Source organism: Camelus bactrianus, chromosome 16 (assembly GCF_048773025.1).
Source record: "Camelus bactrianus isolate YW-2024 breed Bactrian camel chromosome 16, ASM4877302v1, whole genome shotgun sequence".
Taxonomy (NCBI): domain Eukaryota; kingdom Metazoa; phylum Chordata; class Mammalia; order Artiodactyla; family Camelidae; genus Camelus; species Camelus bactrianus.
The window spans coordinates 38987351-39004938 of record NC_133554.1 but is presented as its reverse complement, the minus strand read 5'-3'; the positions used below and the strand labels follow the sequence as shown (position 1 = coordinate 39004938).

Genomic DNA, 17588 nt, shown 5'->3' with positions numbered 1-17588 from the left:
CTTTCCAGCAGATGACAAATTATTAATTAGGTAATTTTTTATTAACCACTTAGGGATTTTTCCTAATTTACTAATTAGGAAGCTGCCATACAGATCTTTTCTTTTAATTAAAATGTAGGGGACCAGAAGAGGAAAAGTGGCATAGTTTCTTTAAGCCTCTGTATGCTGCTGTACCAACTTTTCTTCCCTCCCTTTGGCCTCAGATCAGTATGAGGTTTTCTGCCTCCTATAGGGCAAGGCTGTGATATCCAGATGGGTTCACTACTGCTCCCTGGTACCAAGGAGGAGGAATAAGGCAGGATATTCAGGACTGTGGTGCTGATGTCTGCTTTCAGCCAGGCTCCTTTAGAGGCAACGGTTCTGCTTGCATTGGGAGAGATTCCCTTGCTAGAAAGAAATCTAGGGCTCCCTAGGGCCAAAGCCAGCATATATCCTCTGAAACCTGTGAGCTGGATAGAGGACTTGAGGCTGAATTTGGAAGGGCATTTCTTGGCTAATTTCCTATTTCTTGTCCCCCTCAAGCCTCTCTAGGGAATGAGAACATACCAGTTTTCCATTGCTGGACTGAACAGGGCTGAGGAGTGTTGACGGAAGGAGCCCATTTGGCTGAGGGCTTCTGTTTTTTAAACGTAGAGAATACAGTTAGCTGGGAGGGAGATGCATTTTGAGCTTTATGGCAGGAATATATCTGCTGTGTCCCTAGCTCAACCAGAAGAACATGACGCTGAGCAATCGGTGCCAGGTGTTTGACCGTTTCCAGGACACCATTTCACAGCATGTCGTCAAAGTGGACTTCCTGAACCGAATCCACAAGAAGCACCCTCCTAACCGCCGCGTGCTCCAGTCAGTCAAAAGAAGAAGCTTGAAGGTGAGTCACAACCTGGTGCAGGCAGAATGGTGGTCTCCAACTGCCCTCATGGGGTAGACAGAGGATCATGGTCCTAATTTTACAGATTGGGAGACTGAACCCCCTGAGATTTGTCTGTGGTGTCTCGGCAAGTAATGAATGCGACCATCTTTTTAATACTTGAGCATAGTGGTCAGGATTATGAAGTCCAAACCCCCAAGTAGACCTTCAAACTCAGCCAGATTTCTACGTCTGAGGATAAAGCCCTTTAGCCCCTCCCACCAAACTTAGATATGCCCTGCCGTTACTGCCTCTCACCTGGCACTTACTCCATCTGTTTCTGTTAGATGGCCAATTTCCTGGGGCTGTCTGGTGAGGTGAAGGTGGGATGATAAGCAAAGGGCCTTGTGGAAAGTGAAGAGCTATCCACTTTTCTGGGCTGCTGTAAATGTATCACCAGTACTCAAAAAATTGTGGCATTGGTATAACCTAACATTTGTATGCATTTGATAGTTAAGTGTGTCCACAAGATGAACAGGAATATTTCCTTCTTTGAAAAGCATTTGGTAGTATTGAGGCCATTTCTCATAAACCAACCAGATTCATTTAACCCAGAGTGCAGCACTATATACCCATATATAAACTCAGTTTTTCTCTTTTGAAATAATCCTGCCGACAGTCCCACTTGCCAGTGGAAACTCACAGTTCCCAAATATGGCCACTTGGTGGCAGTCACACTTTAAAATCACTCACACCACTTCTATCACTTCCGTTGGGTGTGAGCACTAGCAAGATGTTAACTGTTGAAAATTGTGTAACAGACTCTTAACTGTGTAAATATTTATGCTTTAGTCGAAACACCGGTTTTCCAAAATTAGATGGTGTTTTCAATTGGGGGTAGAGTATATTGGAGGTGGTATGCCTCAGACCTTAATTAAACATCTGAAAGTAATCTAGACTGTCTGATTTGCCATGTAGATTTGGAAGAGAGGTGGCTGCTGAAGTGAATAGATCAGGAGGCCTTGATAAAATCCTGTTATTTTTATGATGCCTCCTCCCCTTTTTTAAATGTTTCTCTATTTTTTAAGAAAATCCAAAGGTATGAGTTACCTGAAAAGCATTTTATACTTAGACAATTTGATAGTGAAATGAGGGCTATAGCATCAGAGGACGGTGGTAGAAAACTGTTTCAGCTCTGCCTGGAATTGGCCTTCATCCTTGATGTGTAGCAGTGCAGGCAAAACCAGCTGAGGCCTTCATATCTTTGTTGGAGGTTCCTCTTCCCCCTGCCCCTTCACTCTTCCCCAAGGGCAGCCTTAGGCAAGCCTACTGCTCTGTCCCTCTCTCCCATTCCTGGATGACCACAGACAAGCCCATGGCACCAGCCACCACTGTTAATGCTGATGACTCACAGTTCCATATTCCTTGCCTTTCTTCTCATACCTAGATTCATATCTGCCTGCCCATCTCACAGACACCACAGTCTCAGCCTGCCCAAGACCAAAAGTCTTCTGCCTTCAAATCTGCTCTTCCTTGTATGTTTCCTGTTTTAATGAATGACAGCAATCTCCACCCACTCCCTCAAACCAAAATTCTGGGAACAATTTTCAGCTCTCCTTCCCTTATCTTCCGTAAGGACTTGGTCACCAGATCTGTTGGTTTTCAAATGTTTTCCAAATCTATCAAGTGCTTTCACATCTTTGTGCCTTACATGCTGCTCCCCTGCCTTTATTTTCCCTTTGTCTGCCTGGAAATTCCTTCTTGATTTTAAAGTCTCAGCTCAAATACTGCCTTCCTGTAAAATCTTCCCTAATCCCAAACTCCTACCCCCCAGACAGAAGTAAGCATTCTCCCGTTTTTTTGTTGCTCCTTAGACATACCTCTCTTCTAGGACCCATTACGTTGTATTGTAATGTTTCTGTGTTTATCTCTCCACTAGACTGTGAGCTCCTTTAGGGCAAGGCTTAAGTTTTGTTCACCTCTGGATCTCTAGGACTTGGCACAGTGCCCAGACTCAGGCAGTGTTCAATAAATGTTGGTTGAATGTATGAATGACTCTTTGTTTGTGTGGCTCTTTCATTCTTACATGGTGTGATTCAGAGTGTGTCTTTTGTCTTTGTGCAGCAAAGAGGTCTTCAATTGTTTCATGAGTCATGAATGAATGGATGAAGGAAACTGACATTGAGTGCTTATCATGAGTTGGGCCTCACGCGGAGCAGTTCCACTGTGAATGTGACCTCACTTAACTTTTATCTCTTAGATGCAGCTCACTCACCTCCCAAACTTGGGGCTGAGCAGTAAGATCCTAGAGTACCACTCTGAAGCCCTGTCCAGTGTCAGTCTTAGACACTTTTTAGGCCAGAGCAGAAGGCAGCATGCCAGAAGGCCTAATTTCCACAGGCCTTAGTCCTTGATGAAGAAAAGTGGGGGACTTGGCTGCTCTTTCAGTTCTGTGCCTTCTCAGGCTAGTCTATGTGTGTCAGAGTCAAAGAAATGGAGATACAGAGCAGTAGCAGCCCACTGAGCCTCCTTGTCCCCAGCGGATACCAGAGTGGATGATGGTCCCTTAGGCATCAGCACGGCAAACAGAAGAGTGTGGCCAGGGCAGAGTCAACTGGATGTGTTGGCACTATCTTCCTCTCCTTCCTCCTTCTGTCTATCCTAAACAGGTTCCTGATGCTATAAAATCTCAGTATCAGTTTCCACCTCCTCTCATTGCACCTGCGGCCATTCGGGATGGGGAGCTGATCTGCAGTGGGATCCCTGAGGAATCACAGATGCACCTTTTGAACTCTGAGCACTTAGCCACCCAGGCAGAGCAGCAAGAGGTGAGTGAAGGCAGGGCCGGGATCCTAAATCCAATCTTTCTTCCACCTCACCACAGCTGTTAACGAAAGTAGCCTCAGTGTCTATCTTCTGGGACTCCCCTTCCCTCCCTCCCCCATGAGTTGAATATTCTGGAGAGAACCTGTGGCTCAGCTCCTGAGTCAAGTAAGAACTAGAGTCAGCTGGTCTGCTTCTCTCCATCAGTCCCCCGGTGTGCTGTGAGATGGGCAAATCTGTCTTGTAGAAAGAGATTAGTAGACCTGTAGAGAGGTTAGGTGACAGTGCTGGACACACTGCAGGCACTGGGGTACTTGCTGACTTTTGGTCACAGGGTGAGCCTTAGGGGCAGAGTCAGAATGGGAATCCCAAGCTCTGCTGGCCAGGGTGTTACCTGCCAAGCATACCAACAAGCCTTGCTTGGGAATGGAAACAGAATCCTCTCAGGAGTCAAGCACACCCTGTCTGGGCATTCTCGATGGGATCTCAGAACCAGTGCTTGTCAGCTCTGCTATAGCCCTGGCCACTGTGGCAGGAAGGACCAGTGCCTCCCAGGCCTCTCACCCTCCTCTCCTTTCCTCTCCTTCCGTTGCAGTGGCTCTGTAGTGTTGTTGCGCTCCAGTGCAGCATATTGAAACATTTATCTGCTAAGCAGATGCCTTCGCATTGGGACTCTGAACAGACAGAGAAGGCTGATATTAAGCCTGTTATTGTGACTGACAGCTCAATCACCAACTCCCTGCAAACAGCTGACAAGGCACCTACACCTTCCCACTACCCCTTGTCCTGCCCCTCAGGGATTAGCAACCAGAATTCCCTGAGCTGCTCTCCACCCCACCAACCCCCAACCCTAGAGGACATCAGCTGCAGTTCTTGTGCGGAAAAATCCAAGAAAGCCCCCTGTGGGACTGCCAACGGGCCAGTGAACGCAGAGGTGAAAGCCAATGGCCCACACCTCTACAGCAGCCCCACTGATTCCACGGACCCCCGGCGACTTCCAGGCGCCAACACCCCCCTTCCAGGCCTCTCCCACCGGCAAGGCTGGCCCCGGCCTCTCACGCCACCAGCGGCTGGGGGGCTTCAGAACCACACCGTCGGCATCATTGTGAAGACAGAGAATGCCACTGGCCCCAGCTCTTGTCCCCAGAGGAGTTTGGTTCCTGTCCCAAGCCTGCCCCCTTCCATTCCCAGCTCTTGTGCCAGCATCGAGAACACCAGCACTTTGCAAAGAAAGACTGTCCAATCACAGATAGGACCTCCGTTGACAGATTCAAGGCCACTGGGCTCACCCCCAAATGCCACCCGGGTGCTCACTCCCCCCCAAGCAACAGGAGATGGTAACTTGGCCACAGGAGCCAACCAACGATTCTGCTCACCAGCGCCATCATCAGGTGAGTGTTGCTCAGCCTTTCCTCCTCTTCCTGGCAAATAAGGCTTAAGATTCAAAAAGCACTCATATCCCTGTGAATATTTCTGAGGACTTTGATCTCTATTATCTGTCCTCCCCCTGCTTTTATAGGTGGGACTGCTTAGGCTCTGAAAGCTTAAGTGATACTTTTAAGGTGACCTACCAATTGGGATTGGAACTGTAGCCTGGGTCTCCTGACCCCCATTTCCCACACCTTCCACGCTTAGTCTTCTGCCTGTTTTGTTCATCACCTTAGAGGAAACCAACAAGCTCTCTGGAGCCACTGCAGTCAGTCTGAGGTTTGGGTGATGGCCTTAGTGTTTCATGATCCAGATTCTCAGAGCCAGCTCATTTGAACATCTACATCACAGAAAGCAGGATAGAAAATAACACTGCCTTTCAGAATAGCTGCAGAGTGGGATGCCCACAGAGGTTGATTTGGCCCAAAAGCTTGCCTTGGAGCCACGTACCAAAAGGCAGTCCCTTAATCCGTACTTGGCCTGGTGTAGACCTGCTTCAGTTGTCCCCAGTCAGCATTCAGAACCTCAAGGTTGCTGACCCCAGCATCTGAACCAGGTTTCAGATGCTGCTGGAACCCCCTGTGGTCTCTCCCGTCTGAACTGAAGCTGGCCTCCTAGTCAGCTGGGAGTCTCGGTAACCAGGTGACTGTGACTTCTCTGCATGGGGGCCCCTGGTCCCAGGATGGCCCCTACTCTCAGGCTCTCTTCCTATTCTGTTTATCTCTTAATACCAGCCTGGATAGATTTGGCACCCTGTGAGTCCAACTTCATTATGCAGGAATTGCAGGGGCAGGCACCACTTTCTGAATGAGTAGAGGCAGCAGGGAGGTAGTCGTGGCCCAGGGAATGAAGCTATCCCACCACGTTCCCCAGAGCAGTAGATGTCACGATGCTCTGGAGACTCCTGCGTGCCCGGGTGCATTGTCCTTCCATCTGCCCTTCCTCACCACACGTTTTTAGCTCTAGGAGTTCCAGAGCCTATGGGGTGAGAATCAAGAAGGGAACATCACCTTGGGTCCGAAATCCAGACCTGTCTCAGCAGTGGGGGATTGGACCGGTGGGTTTCCCTCAGGCGACGTAAGTAACAGTCTTCCTGCTCCGTCCCCAGATGGCAAGGTCAGCCCCGGCACGTTATCCATAGGAAGCGCTTTAACCGTACCCTCTTTCCCAGCCAACTCTACTGCCATGGTGGACCTCACCAACTCACTTCGAGCATTTATGGATGTCAATGGAGGTGAGTGAGTGAGCTGCTGCTCGACCACCAGCTGCTGTCCCTGTGCAGCATTTAACTCTTTAAAAAGGGACAGAAGGGAAGCCTGATCGGGGTGGTGGGGGTGGGAAAGAAAGCCCCTTCTCCTGTCTCTGCCTTATTCACACACATGTACACGTAGTCAAAGATGAAGGGAGAGCTGAGCCAACCTGAACCAGTGAGAAGAGAAGAAAATCACTTTAGGCAGATCACCTGGACTTGAAGAATAAAACCAGGAGGAGCCTCACTCCCAAGGAGAGACCTTATCTGTGAGAACCCCTAAAGTCAGGGAGAACTGGGGCAGATCTTGATCTCTGTGAACAGAGGGTAGGTAGAAAGTCCAAGCCTCAGCATCAGACATCCCAGCCCTCCGCCACGGGCAGGCAGGTGGTTGTGTTGCTCCCCCTTTCTAGGACCACTTTAATATTCGGCTCTACCCCACTGCAGGAGGCATCTGCACAGGCTGCTTTGGGGCCAGTCTCTCACTGCAGATGCTAGTTCTCAGCTCCAGGTCCTTGTACCACTTTGTACTCTGTGCTGTTTGAGAAAAATCACTTGGCTGGATTTTAGGAATGCTGAAATATTTGCTCTTTGACCCTCACTACTTCCACATTCCATTTCCTCCTCAGCAGCTTTTTAATCTTTCTCTTTGGTTAATAGAAATCGAGATAAATATGCTGGACGAGAAGCTGATCAAGTTTCTGGCCTTGCAGAGAATACATCAGCTTTTCCCCTCCCGGGTCCAAGCTTCACCGGGCAGTGTCGGGGCACATCCGCTGGCTTCTGGAGGGCACCACACAGAAGGTGCGCACGCCCACGTCTGCCGCCACACCACGCCATTAGATTGCCCTTTGTGTGTGTGAACAGCCTTCTCCCCTCCATGGAGCAAGTCAGCTTTCAGCATCTCAACCCTCCACATGTGCCTTTAACGGGCTTAATAAAGCACCACGGTTTCTTTTACAGAAAGCAGAAACATGATGGCAACCACAGCTTTCAGATCAGACTCAGGAAAGTCTGCTGTTACTCTTTCATACACACCCACTTTGAGACACAGAAAACAGCTGTGAATGCCTTTGGGTATATGTGGTGTGCTTTCTGCTCGATTGCTTTCAAATACTTGAGTTAGAAGGGTTTCCCAAAAGGAAGTTTTTCAAGTTCAAGGTGAGAAACAGAGTAACAGTTGGGGTAGCCTCCTGAAAATTCTTCCCAAAGGGATATCCCTTTGAGCATTAGCCACCAAAAGCCTTGATGCTTAAAAAGTGTGGTCTCCAGACCAGTAGCATCAGCATCACCTAAGAGCTTGTCAGAAATGCAGAGCTCAGGCCCCACCTCAGACCTGTGTAATCAGAATCTGCCTTTTAACAAGATCCCTTGGTGATTCATATTCAAAATTAGAGAAACATTAGTCTGCCTTGTTTTTTGGCACAGCCTCCCTACATTATCAGTTGGTATATCCCTGACAAACTAGTAGCCATCAGCCTTGAATTCCACGGCCATCTACAACGATGATCCTTCTTACCACATGTGGGAAATGCTATAGTAAGGGAAAAAATCCTCACCCTGAAACAGCCCAGTCAGATGTGAGTTGGAAAGAGGATTCATCCAGTGGGATTAATTTCTCCAGGCTGTGAGCCAAATGTCCAGTTTCTGTTTGTTTATGTTTGAGCTGCAGGTTCTGTTGGTTTGTGTTTGGGTCCCAGATTCTGTTTCTGAATGGTCACATCCCTGTGTTTGTCTTGCAGCGCAGAGAAAGGAGGTACAGGCCCGAGCTGTGTTCTACCCTCTCTTAGGGTTGGGAGGAGCTGTGAACATGTGCTATCGAACCCTCTACATCGGAACAGGTGAGCCAGCTCGGATTGGTGCTGAATCTGTTTGGCCCTAAAGATTGACACCTTTACCCACAGAGGCTAGAAAGGGGGAGGGAAGCCTCTCCATGTCTGGACAAGAGGGACTAAGAAGGGAGACTACCAACTGCTTGTCTTCCCTGCTTCAGGCCCTTTTGCTTTGTTCCCAGTGTGGCATCAGGAAAGCTGAAAGTCAGCTCTGACTGGTGCTTGGTGAGGCATTTTAAACGCTGCAGGAAGTACCTGAGGAGAGGGGGAAATGCTTTGTCTCTGGAGGTCTTTGAAAAAGTGATGGGACCCACACATACCTAACCTTTACTTAGTTCACCCTGTATCTTGTACAGACAGACAGATGAGCCTTTGGTCTAGAAATGTCTCTTTTTTCAGATGATATGACTTGTGGGCTCTGCCCCCCATGTTGTGCTCTCATAGAAATACCCATCCTCTTCAGTAGCTCACTGCTCCCCTCTGGGCAGCAGATGTTCTAAAGCAGATCAGCTGGTAGGGACAGCTGTTTTTAGCAGGGGGTTGGAAAGACATCAGTTTTGTTCAGAAATTACAAGGAGAGGGCCCTGAGCTGCCTGCCCCTTGAGTGCCCACCCAGAAGCTAACTCTCTCCCTGCCTTACCTCCCCATAACATACACTTTACAGTCTATTCTCTGCCTTCCTTTTCCTCTCCTCCTGCCACCTTGCAGGAGCTGACATGGACGTGTGCCTTACAAACTATGGTCACTGTAACTACGTGTCCGGGAAACACGCCTGCATATTCTACGATGAGGTGAGGGATTGGGACGGGGTGGGAGAGAGCTCTTCCCACCAGAGGCCTCTCCTAGACACTGGGCTTTGGTTCAGTGCCCTGGGGTGAGGAGAAGGGGGCTGGAGGTCCTCTCCTTTTCTTCCCTCCCTGTCATTCCTGGAGGAGAAGAGTCTGGGTGTGGAAGGGCATCCTGCCATGGCTGCCTGCTCCCCAGGAGCTGGGCTCTCTCCCATTTCTCCTGAGGTTGGTCAGCAGGCCAGCAGGGGGCGCCCACCCTGAAGCAGGGGAGGGGCATAGAAGGACCCAAGCTCTCTGGGGTAGTCCCTGTGTATTTCATCCTCATCATCATGTGCCCGTGAATATCATTTCACAGGAGCCAGTGCTGAGGGGGCAGAGTATAGAAACGGGGAGAGCCGGGGGCGGGGGCCACTAGAAAGGAAAGCTTCCCTGAGGAGGTGAGTCTTGAGCCCCATTCATTCTAAAGGGACAGGAAGGGAGGCGTGATGGGGAAGACAGGGCTCCCTAAGTAGAGCAGCACAGCCTTCTCCATATGTCCTCTCTCCCCTTAGCCCCAGGCCCCACGCAGCAGACCACACATCTTATCTTCCCTCCTCCTCCTCAGAATACCAAACATTATGAGCTGTTAAACTACAGTGAGCACGGGACAACGGTGGACAATGTGCTGTATTCATGTGACTTCTCTGAGAAGACCCCGCCAACCCCCCCAAGCAGTATTGTTGCCAAAGTGCAGAGTGTCATCAGTAAGTTGGGGCAGAGGCCTGTGGCTGCAGAGCCTGCAATTTTTGGACACATTCTCTAAGGCCCCAGTCAGGGTGGCGCTGGCTTGCTGCCAATCACCTGCTGTCTCTTGCTTTCCCAGACCCATTGGCCAGGTGCTCCTTGCTCGTGGGCCCTGGAAAGGCCATGGAGAAGCATGTGCTTTGCACCCCCATGTTGTGTACACACCTACCTGGGGACTTCAGACTCCACCAGTCCTTTCTGAGTGTCCCTCACCCCAAGACATGCAGCATTTAGAGTGGGGAGGTACAGGGGCCCCACCCTGGCAGACAGCCTAGATGGGTTGGCTGCTCACCGTTCGTCTCCTGTGACCTCCCCTTCTTTTCGCCAGGGCGCCGCCGGCACCAGAAACAGGATGAAGAGCCAAGTGAGGAGGCAGCCATGATGAGCTCCCAGGCCCAGGGGCCGCAGCGGAGACCCTGCAACTGCAAAGCCAGCAGCTCAAGCTTGATTGGGGGCAGTGGGGCCGGCTGGGAAGGCACGGCCTTACTGCACCACGGCAGCTACATCAAGCTGGGGTGCCTGCAGTTTGTCTTCAGCATCACTGAGTTTGCGACCAAACAGCCCAAAGGCGAGGCCGGCCTACTGCAGGATGGGGTCTTGGCTGAGAAGCTCTCTCTCAAGCCCCACCAGGGCCCTGTGCTGCGCTCCAACTCCGTTCCCTAGGACTGGCGGCTACCCCGTCACCCACCTGTCCACCCAACCCAAGACTCCTGCAATGCAAAAATGTACACAAACCAAGCCCGGGGGTTTTTCTATACTCCACCAGAAACCCTTCAACTACAATCTTTGCATGAAATGAAGAAAACCTTTTGACTGTTTTTTAAAAATCCTTTTTCTTTTCTCAAGTTCTAGGGGGCATTTGCACATATATTTGTACTCAACATTTCATGGGAAAGCGGCAGACCGAGCTGAGGAACAGCGTGGGCAGGGAGGGGAAGGCCAACGGTCTGGACACTTCCTCCGACACAAAACCGTTCCCCACCCTCCTGCTCCCTCCCCCTCGCCCGCCGTTGTAAAATAATCAGAAACTTGTTCTATTTTGTGGCAGTGACAATAGTTTTATATTAAAAGAAAAAAATACAGTTTTCATACAGCAAAATCTATACAATATCATTGTTTTATTTAATATAAAGATCGCTACCCACCCTCCTTCCATAGTTCCCACCCTCCAGGTTATTTTCCCTTTCTGCAGCGGTTGCACTACAGGTAGCTACTGTGTATTATGGACAAATGAGAAATGAATTCTTTTTCTGGCTGTCCATCTATTTTATTTCAAATAAGGAAAAGTGTATTTGGATTTTGTGTAAATACATCTAGTGATGACATTTTTTCAATGTTTTTAAAAACTGTGTACAGTACTACATGTGGTAGAGCGTTTTCTTCAAATTGTCTATTGTAGCAAAAATGTTTTTGTCGTAAACCTGTTTTGTCTCCTTTTTTTGTTCTCCTGCCACTTCTCTCCTCTTCCTCCCACCCCTGGCTCCCCTCCTCCTCTCCCACCCCCACAACTAGTACCAATGTACATAGTAATTGTAATGTTTTAGACTTTACAGAAACTTTCCTGTATTCTGTATATAAAAAAACAAAAAGACTTCAAATTATGTTTTCTGCCTGTCTGTCCTACCTGTCATCACCCTTAGAGGGGACCCTCCCTGAGGTCCTGGTCCCACAGTCTCATTGAACAAGTCTCATTCCCAGATACTCAGTCCTCAGGGAAAGTCAGGAGAAGGCAGGTGTTGGAGAAAAGTGAGCCTTAGGTGGGAGGGGAGTGGGGGGTGCATCTGTGAAGGGGGGCTGTTCTATGGCTTTGTGGGTGACTCGAAGTTCAGAAGGCTTGATCGTTTGACATGATCAGATTCTGCAGGAATCCAGGGGTAAGCAGGTCCCAAATCCAAGACATTAAAACGAGCTGACATGAGACTTCAGCATTCTAGTCTAGAAGCTTTAACCCAAGGAGTTGGGGCTGCCTTTTGTTCCAATTGTTTGCTATCCTACTTTATCCATCTATCCTGGGGGAAGTCGTAACACTTGGTTTTGTCCATTCCCCTTAAGCTTTAGCTGGGCATGGAGCAATTCATTAATTTATTCAATTGTCACTCAAGTTCCTTTTCTGCCCAGCCTTTGCAGTCACTTGGATCTTGGTCTGGGTCACTTGCTGTGAGCAGTCAACAGGGCAGATGTGGCCCCTCCGTCTTGGAGCATAGAATCTAGTGTGGAGCAATCTGTTGATTCAGATGTCTTGGGAACATGAAGGAAAAAGAAATCCAGTGTCTAGACTCAGCCATGCCACAAGTAATGTGACTTGCAATTACAGCTTTACCACTGCAGTTCCTCATAACAAATCTACAGCATTACGTTAATTCTAAGGCCCTGAGCACCCTCTTATTAAGCCAAACTAGTTTTTCCTCCTTGCACAACTTACCTGAGAAACTACCCCAGAAGTTTTTATTTCATTAGTATTGCATCCCGGGCCTCATCCCACAGCATCTACAATGAACCCTGAATCCACAGTATGGCTAAATAGGAAATTTCCCCCCGAGTCAGTTCTGTCCCTGGCTTCCACCTCATCTAGCTTTGTCTCCACAACTCTGTCCCCCAGTGCCCTGTGCTAATGGGCCTCCAACTTCCTAAGGGCAGAAACAGTATTGTTCTAAGTATTTCCAAGGCTAACTGCATTGCTGAGCATGCCAGAAGTGCCAAACAATGGGTGCTAAATTGTACTGGGTTTCTCAGGCAATGTCCTTTCTCCTGGCAAGTCACTTGGCCAGGAATATCCTTACCCCTGCCTCCCTAGCTGTCTCCACCCATTTTGCCATCATAATCACTTCTTCCACTGAGTGATGGAGTTTACCTATTTCTTTCACCTGTGAGAATCATTCTAGAGACAAATTTTCTCCTCAAGATAATAGGTTTTACAATCTCTTCCTGCTTCCCTTCAGAAACAGAGGGGGTGGGAGGCAAAGGCAGGAAGATAGACAGCTAATGAATGAATAAATTCTGACAGCCCTTAACTGATGGTGCCACCCTGAATATACTGTGTCAACTCTCCGGCCTTTATAGGAAGAAAAAGGAAGGATCCTAGAAGCTGAGAGCTGAATATGAGGATAAGTAACTGAAAGAACTTGTTTATGGAGGGCAAGGCATCCATGACTGGACTCTCAGACACAACAGCATTCATGTACCCACGCCTCTCCAGAAGGTAAGGACTGCTACATACTTGACACCCAGAGGGTTCACACATGGGTTAGCCCCTCCTGCAAGCCCTCAGCTACAGATAGATCTTGGCACAAAGTACAGGTAGACAGGGAGATGTTCAAGCACACACACCGACAGAGACTACAGATGCATGCACACACCTGGAGGGGCTCTCGGCCAGCATGGGTGCAAACATGTAAAAGGTGCTCACACAGGCACATACACCTAGGGCCAGCAAATGCACATACCTACAAGGTGCTCACAGGGCACATACACAGAGGATCCAGAGGTACGCAAATAACCTGAAAGAGGATCCCAGGGCTCCTGGGCACATTACACACCAAAAAGTCATTCACACTCTCACTAGGCACGCATGTACATACCTAGAGGGCGCTCCCAGGGCCTAAATGCACACATGCACCTAGGTTTTCGCACAAGCACACACCCAGAGGACGCAGACGCACGCCTAGGGGGCGCTCCCAGGGCCCACGCGCATACGCACGCACACACACCCCCGCCCTGCCTCTCGCCCGCCTCCACCTCCGCCTCCGCCACGCCAGGCCAGTGCGGGGAGAGCAGGCAGCCCCAGGCGGCGATCCGGGGCGGTGTGGGGCTCAGAGGGGAGCCCGGAGGCGCGGCCGGCATGGAGGCGCTGCTGCTGGGCGTGGGGTTGCTGCTGGGCGCCTACGTGCTTGTCTACTACAACCTGGTGAAGGCCCCGCCGTGCGGCGGCATCGCCAGCCTGCGGGGCCGCACGGCCGTGGTCACGGGTGAGTGCAGGCGGGCAGGCAGGGGGCGGGGAGGCCAGGACGGCGGGGGCGGCAGCCCGCGGGCTCAGCTCGGCTCTCGGCCGCCCTCCGCAGGCGCCAACAGCGGCATCGGGAAGATGACGGCGCTGGAGCTGGCGCGCCGAGGAGCGCGCGTGGTGCTGGCCTGCCGGAGCCGGGAGCGCGGCGAGGCAGCCGCCTTCGACCTCCGCCAGGTAAGGGAGGGCGGGGCTGGGCGGGACGGTGAACAGTGGATAGACACACCGGGGCACAGGGGTGAGCAGAGCAGCTCCGGGGAATCCAGACCCCTGGGAGGAGACTGCGGCTCTCTTCGCCAAGTGCTGAAAAGGGAAGTGCAGAGGTGCTCTGGTCACACAGAGAAGGGGCACCAGACCTGAAGGAAGTAATTGCTGTTCTAAGACGTTTAAGAATTAGTAGGCCTTACATTAATGAAAGAGAATCTGTAAGAGAACAGTAGAGGAAACAGCATATGCAAAGGCCCTGAGGCAAGATAATTGGTCTGATTTAAGAAACTGATTAAAAGATTTAATGAGGCTGGAGTACAGCGTAAGGGGGGAAAAGAGGCAAAAGGAAGTCTGAGCCAGGGCCAGCTTCTGAGGAGATCAGATTTTATAGTATGGTCCGTAGAGATGCAATGAAGGGTCCTTGGCAAGGTCTGGACTCTCAAAATACACTTTTGGAATGAACCCCTTGGTGTGGTGCCTGGTCTGAAGGGGACAAGAGTGGTTTGGAGGAGACCAGTGAGAAGTCTGTTGTAGGTTTGGGATAAACAGTAATGATGATAATAATAATAAAATAATAATAATAATATAGAAAGTGCCTACACAGTGCTGACCACCTGTCAGGCACTGTTTTAAGGATTTTACATATATTGACTCATTTAATCCTCACAATAACTCTATGAGATAGGTACTATTATTACTCTTCCCATTTCACAGAGAATTAAGGCTCAGAAAGATTAAGTATCTTGCCCAAGGTCACACTCGGGGAAGAGGCAAAGTCATGATTTGCATCCAGAGTCCACACACTTACCCACTACATTCTAATTTGTAGGGGCAGATCTTAGTAGCATTAGGAGTTGGTTTCAGAATTTGGTGCCTGGGGAGAGGGAAGAAGAGAGGGGTGCATATGACAGCCCAGCCCTTGCCACTCCACAGGAGAGTGGGAACAATGAGGTCATCTTCATGGCCTTGGACTTGGCCAGTCTGGCCTCCGTGAGGGCCTTTGCCACTGCCTTCCTGAGCTCTGAGCCACGGCTGGACATCCTCATCCACAATGCCGGTGAGGGGCAGCAGGCCCTACATGGGGGCGGCGGGTGGCCAGGGGCAGCTGACCCCTCCAGCCAGGCTTTGCGAGGGGGCAGTGAACATGTGAGAAGGATGTCCCCTACCACCATTTCACATGGGGGACCCCGAGGTCTCAGGGAATCCCTCTGGAGTAGTTGCTCACACCTAGCCCTTGCCCCAGGGATCAGTTCTTGTGGCCGGAGCCGCGAGCCCTTTAACCTGCTGCTACGAGTGAACCACATCAGCCCCTTCCTGCTGACACACCTCCTGCTGCCCCGGCTGAAGACATGCGCCCCTAGCCGCATAGTGGTGGTATCTTCCGCCGCCCACCGGCGAGGCCGCCTGGACTTTACACGCCTGGACCGCCCAGTGGTGGGTTGGCGGCAGGAACTGCGGGCATATGCTGACAGTAAGCTGGCCAACGTGTTGTTTGCCCGGGAGCTCGCCACTCAGCTTGAGGGCACTGGCATCACCTGCTATGCAGCCCACCCAGGTGAGACCTAGCTCTCTAGATGCTCTGCTTTGTCTTGATTCCCCCCTCCCATCCTCACCCCATCCTGTGCTCCCCAAGCCTCTCACTGAGCCACAGAATTTCAGAGCAGGAAGGAAGCCTGGTCCAAGGAGAGACCTGTTCCTTGATAATCTTGGAGCCAGATCCTTGGCTGGGTTCTTTCTCTCACACCACAAGCTTGGATGCTGACTACTGGGTAGGTTATGGCAATGAATAAGGCCTAGGTTCTCACCCCAGAGAGCCATCCATGTGACTGAACTGACTATAATATGATAATAATGATGATGTTAGCTAATAATCATCCATTCAGGAAGCATTTACTGAGTACCTACTATTCCAAGCATTAATCTTGGTGCAAGGGATGTAGCAATGTACAAAACAAGGAACTTATCCTTGTAGAGTTTACAAGCTACTTTACAGAAGGGGGAGAAGCTAATAAATAAATATATACAATGACAGGTGGTGGTAAAGTGCTATGGGAAAAGATAAAACAGGGTAAGGGGAATAAGAAATGATGGGGGGTGCTATTTTATCTATGGCAGTCAGGGGAGACGTATCTAAAAAGATGACATATGAGTAGAGGCCTGAAGGAGATGAGAGAATGAGCCATGAGTCTTTCTTGGGAGAAGAGTAAAAGAACAGAGCAAACAGCAAGTGCAAAGGCCCTGAGGCAAAAGTTCCTGATGTGCTTGAGAAAGAACAAGGAGCCTGGTGTGGCCAGAACAGAGTGAGAGTGGCAAGAGAAGAGGTGTAGAGATGGGTTGGGTCACCTAGGGCCTAGGGGTCCACTGTAAGCATTTTTGTCTTATAGTCTGAGTAATTGAAGTGATGAATAAGACCTATCCCTGCTTTTAGGTTACAGAATAATGAGATCTGCTCTACCCATATTACCATACTGCATTTTAGATAATTGCTGCCTAACTAAGGCTCATTAATAACTATAATAGTGACAATAATAATTACAGCCAACCTTCATTACACTCCACATCGCAAATGTCTGAAACAGTGGCTGGTCTACCACAGATGTTAATAAATGTTTGCTGGTTAAACAAAGGAACAGGACTTGAGCTAGTAGAAAAGATGGAGACAGAATTGTTCCAGGCTGGGGATGCAGCATGAGCAAAATCTGGAAGATGGGAATATATAAGGAGTTTGGATGGAGAAGAGGAGGCTTGCTGTTAGAAATGAGTGAGGTCACCTTGTGGGACTCTGAATGCCTGGTAAATACTACCCTGGACCTAGACTCTGTTCCCCACTCCCTTCTAGCCCTGTTCTTGCTGCTCTTACCCTGGGCCCTCACCCCTTCTCCCTACTCTTTCATTTCTTCCTGACCACAGGGCCAGTGAACTCGGAGCTGTTCCTGCGCCACATTCCTGGATGGCTATGCCCACTTTTGCGCCCACTGGCTTGGCTGGTGCTTCGGGCACCACGAGGGGGTGCCCAGACACCCCTGTACTGTGCTCTGCAGGAGGGCATTGAGCCTCTCAGTGGGAGATATTTTGCCAACTGCCACGTGGAGGAGGTGCCCCCAGCCGCCAGAGACGACCGGGCAGCCCACCGGCTATGGGAGGCCAGCAAAAGGCTGGCAGGGCTTGGGCATGGGGAGGATACTGAATCCGATGAAGATCCCCAGCCTGAGGACCCAGGGACCCCATCTTCTCTGAAGAATCCCCACCCTGAGGAACCCATGGCTTCTGAACATTACCCCAGTCCCCATGGTTCACCAGACTTGTCTAAGGTCACACGCCGAATTCCGGTCAAAGCTGAACCTAAGCCCCAAGCCTCCTAACCCCCAGGCTGGGAAGCTTTCCAGGGCACCTGGGGGACCTTGAAAACCTTAGCTGTGTGCTAGGCCACGCACTGGACATTGAGGAGGTTGCAATTTTTACCTCCATGGTTACTTTCTGGGGCTTCAAGTTACGTCCTGGTGTCCTGGACAGCTCTTCCTGGTGGAAGGACATAAAGGATGATTATTTCTTATTATTACTGAGTGTGACAGTAACCCCAGATTGAGAGGTAGAGGGTAGTGTACCAGACACTGCTTCTCAGGAATTTGGA

At 50.1% G+C, this 17588-nt stretch overlaps 2 protein-coding genes across 7 annotated transcripts in view; both read left to right on the top strand.

Annotated features, from left to right (window-relative positions):
- Positions 1-11351, top strand: part of PHF12 (PHD finger protein 12) — a 36988-nt gene extending 25637 nt beyond the window's left edge. For 2 of the 6 annotated variants that reach the window (XM_010958249.3, XM_074343152.1), the window contains exons 7-15: positions 704-868; positions 3517-3675; positions 4266-5061; positions 6207-6332; positions 7008-7151; positions 8090-8188; positions 8888-8970; positions 9572-9710; positions 10079-11351. In XM_010958249.3, the coding sequence (XP_010956551.2) occupies positions 704-868; positions 3517-3675; positions 4266-5061; positions 6207-6332; positions 7008-7151; positions 8090-8188; positions 8888-8970; positions 9572-9710; positions 10079-10413 (2046 nt within the window). In that variant the 3' untranslated portion in view covers positions 10414-11351. Of the gene's footprint in view, positions 1-703; positions 869-3516; positions 3676-4265; positions 5062-6058; positions 6084-6206; positions 6333-7007; positions 7152-8089; positions 8189-8887; positions 8971-9518; positions 9711-10078 lie in introns of those variants that run through there. The other 4 variants (XR_006726039.2, XR_006726038.2, XR_006726042.2 and 1 more) reach the window with 4 other exon arrangements.
- Positions 11352-13588: 2237 nt separating this feature from the next.
- DHRS13 (dehydrogenase/reductase 13) lies at positions 13589-17516 on the top strand. The gene is made up of 5 exons (XM_074343162.1): positions 13589-13715; positions 13809-13927; positions 14891-15014; positions 15201-15512; positions 16868-17516. The coding sequence occupies exons 1-5, from the start codon at positions 13589-13591 to the stop codon at positions 17317-17319; spliced, it is 1134 nt and encodes a 377-aa protein (XP_074199263.1). The 3' UTR covers positions 17320-17516.
- The last annotated feature ends 72 nt before the right edge of the window (positions 17517-17588 follow it).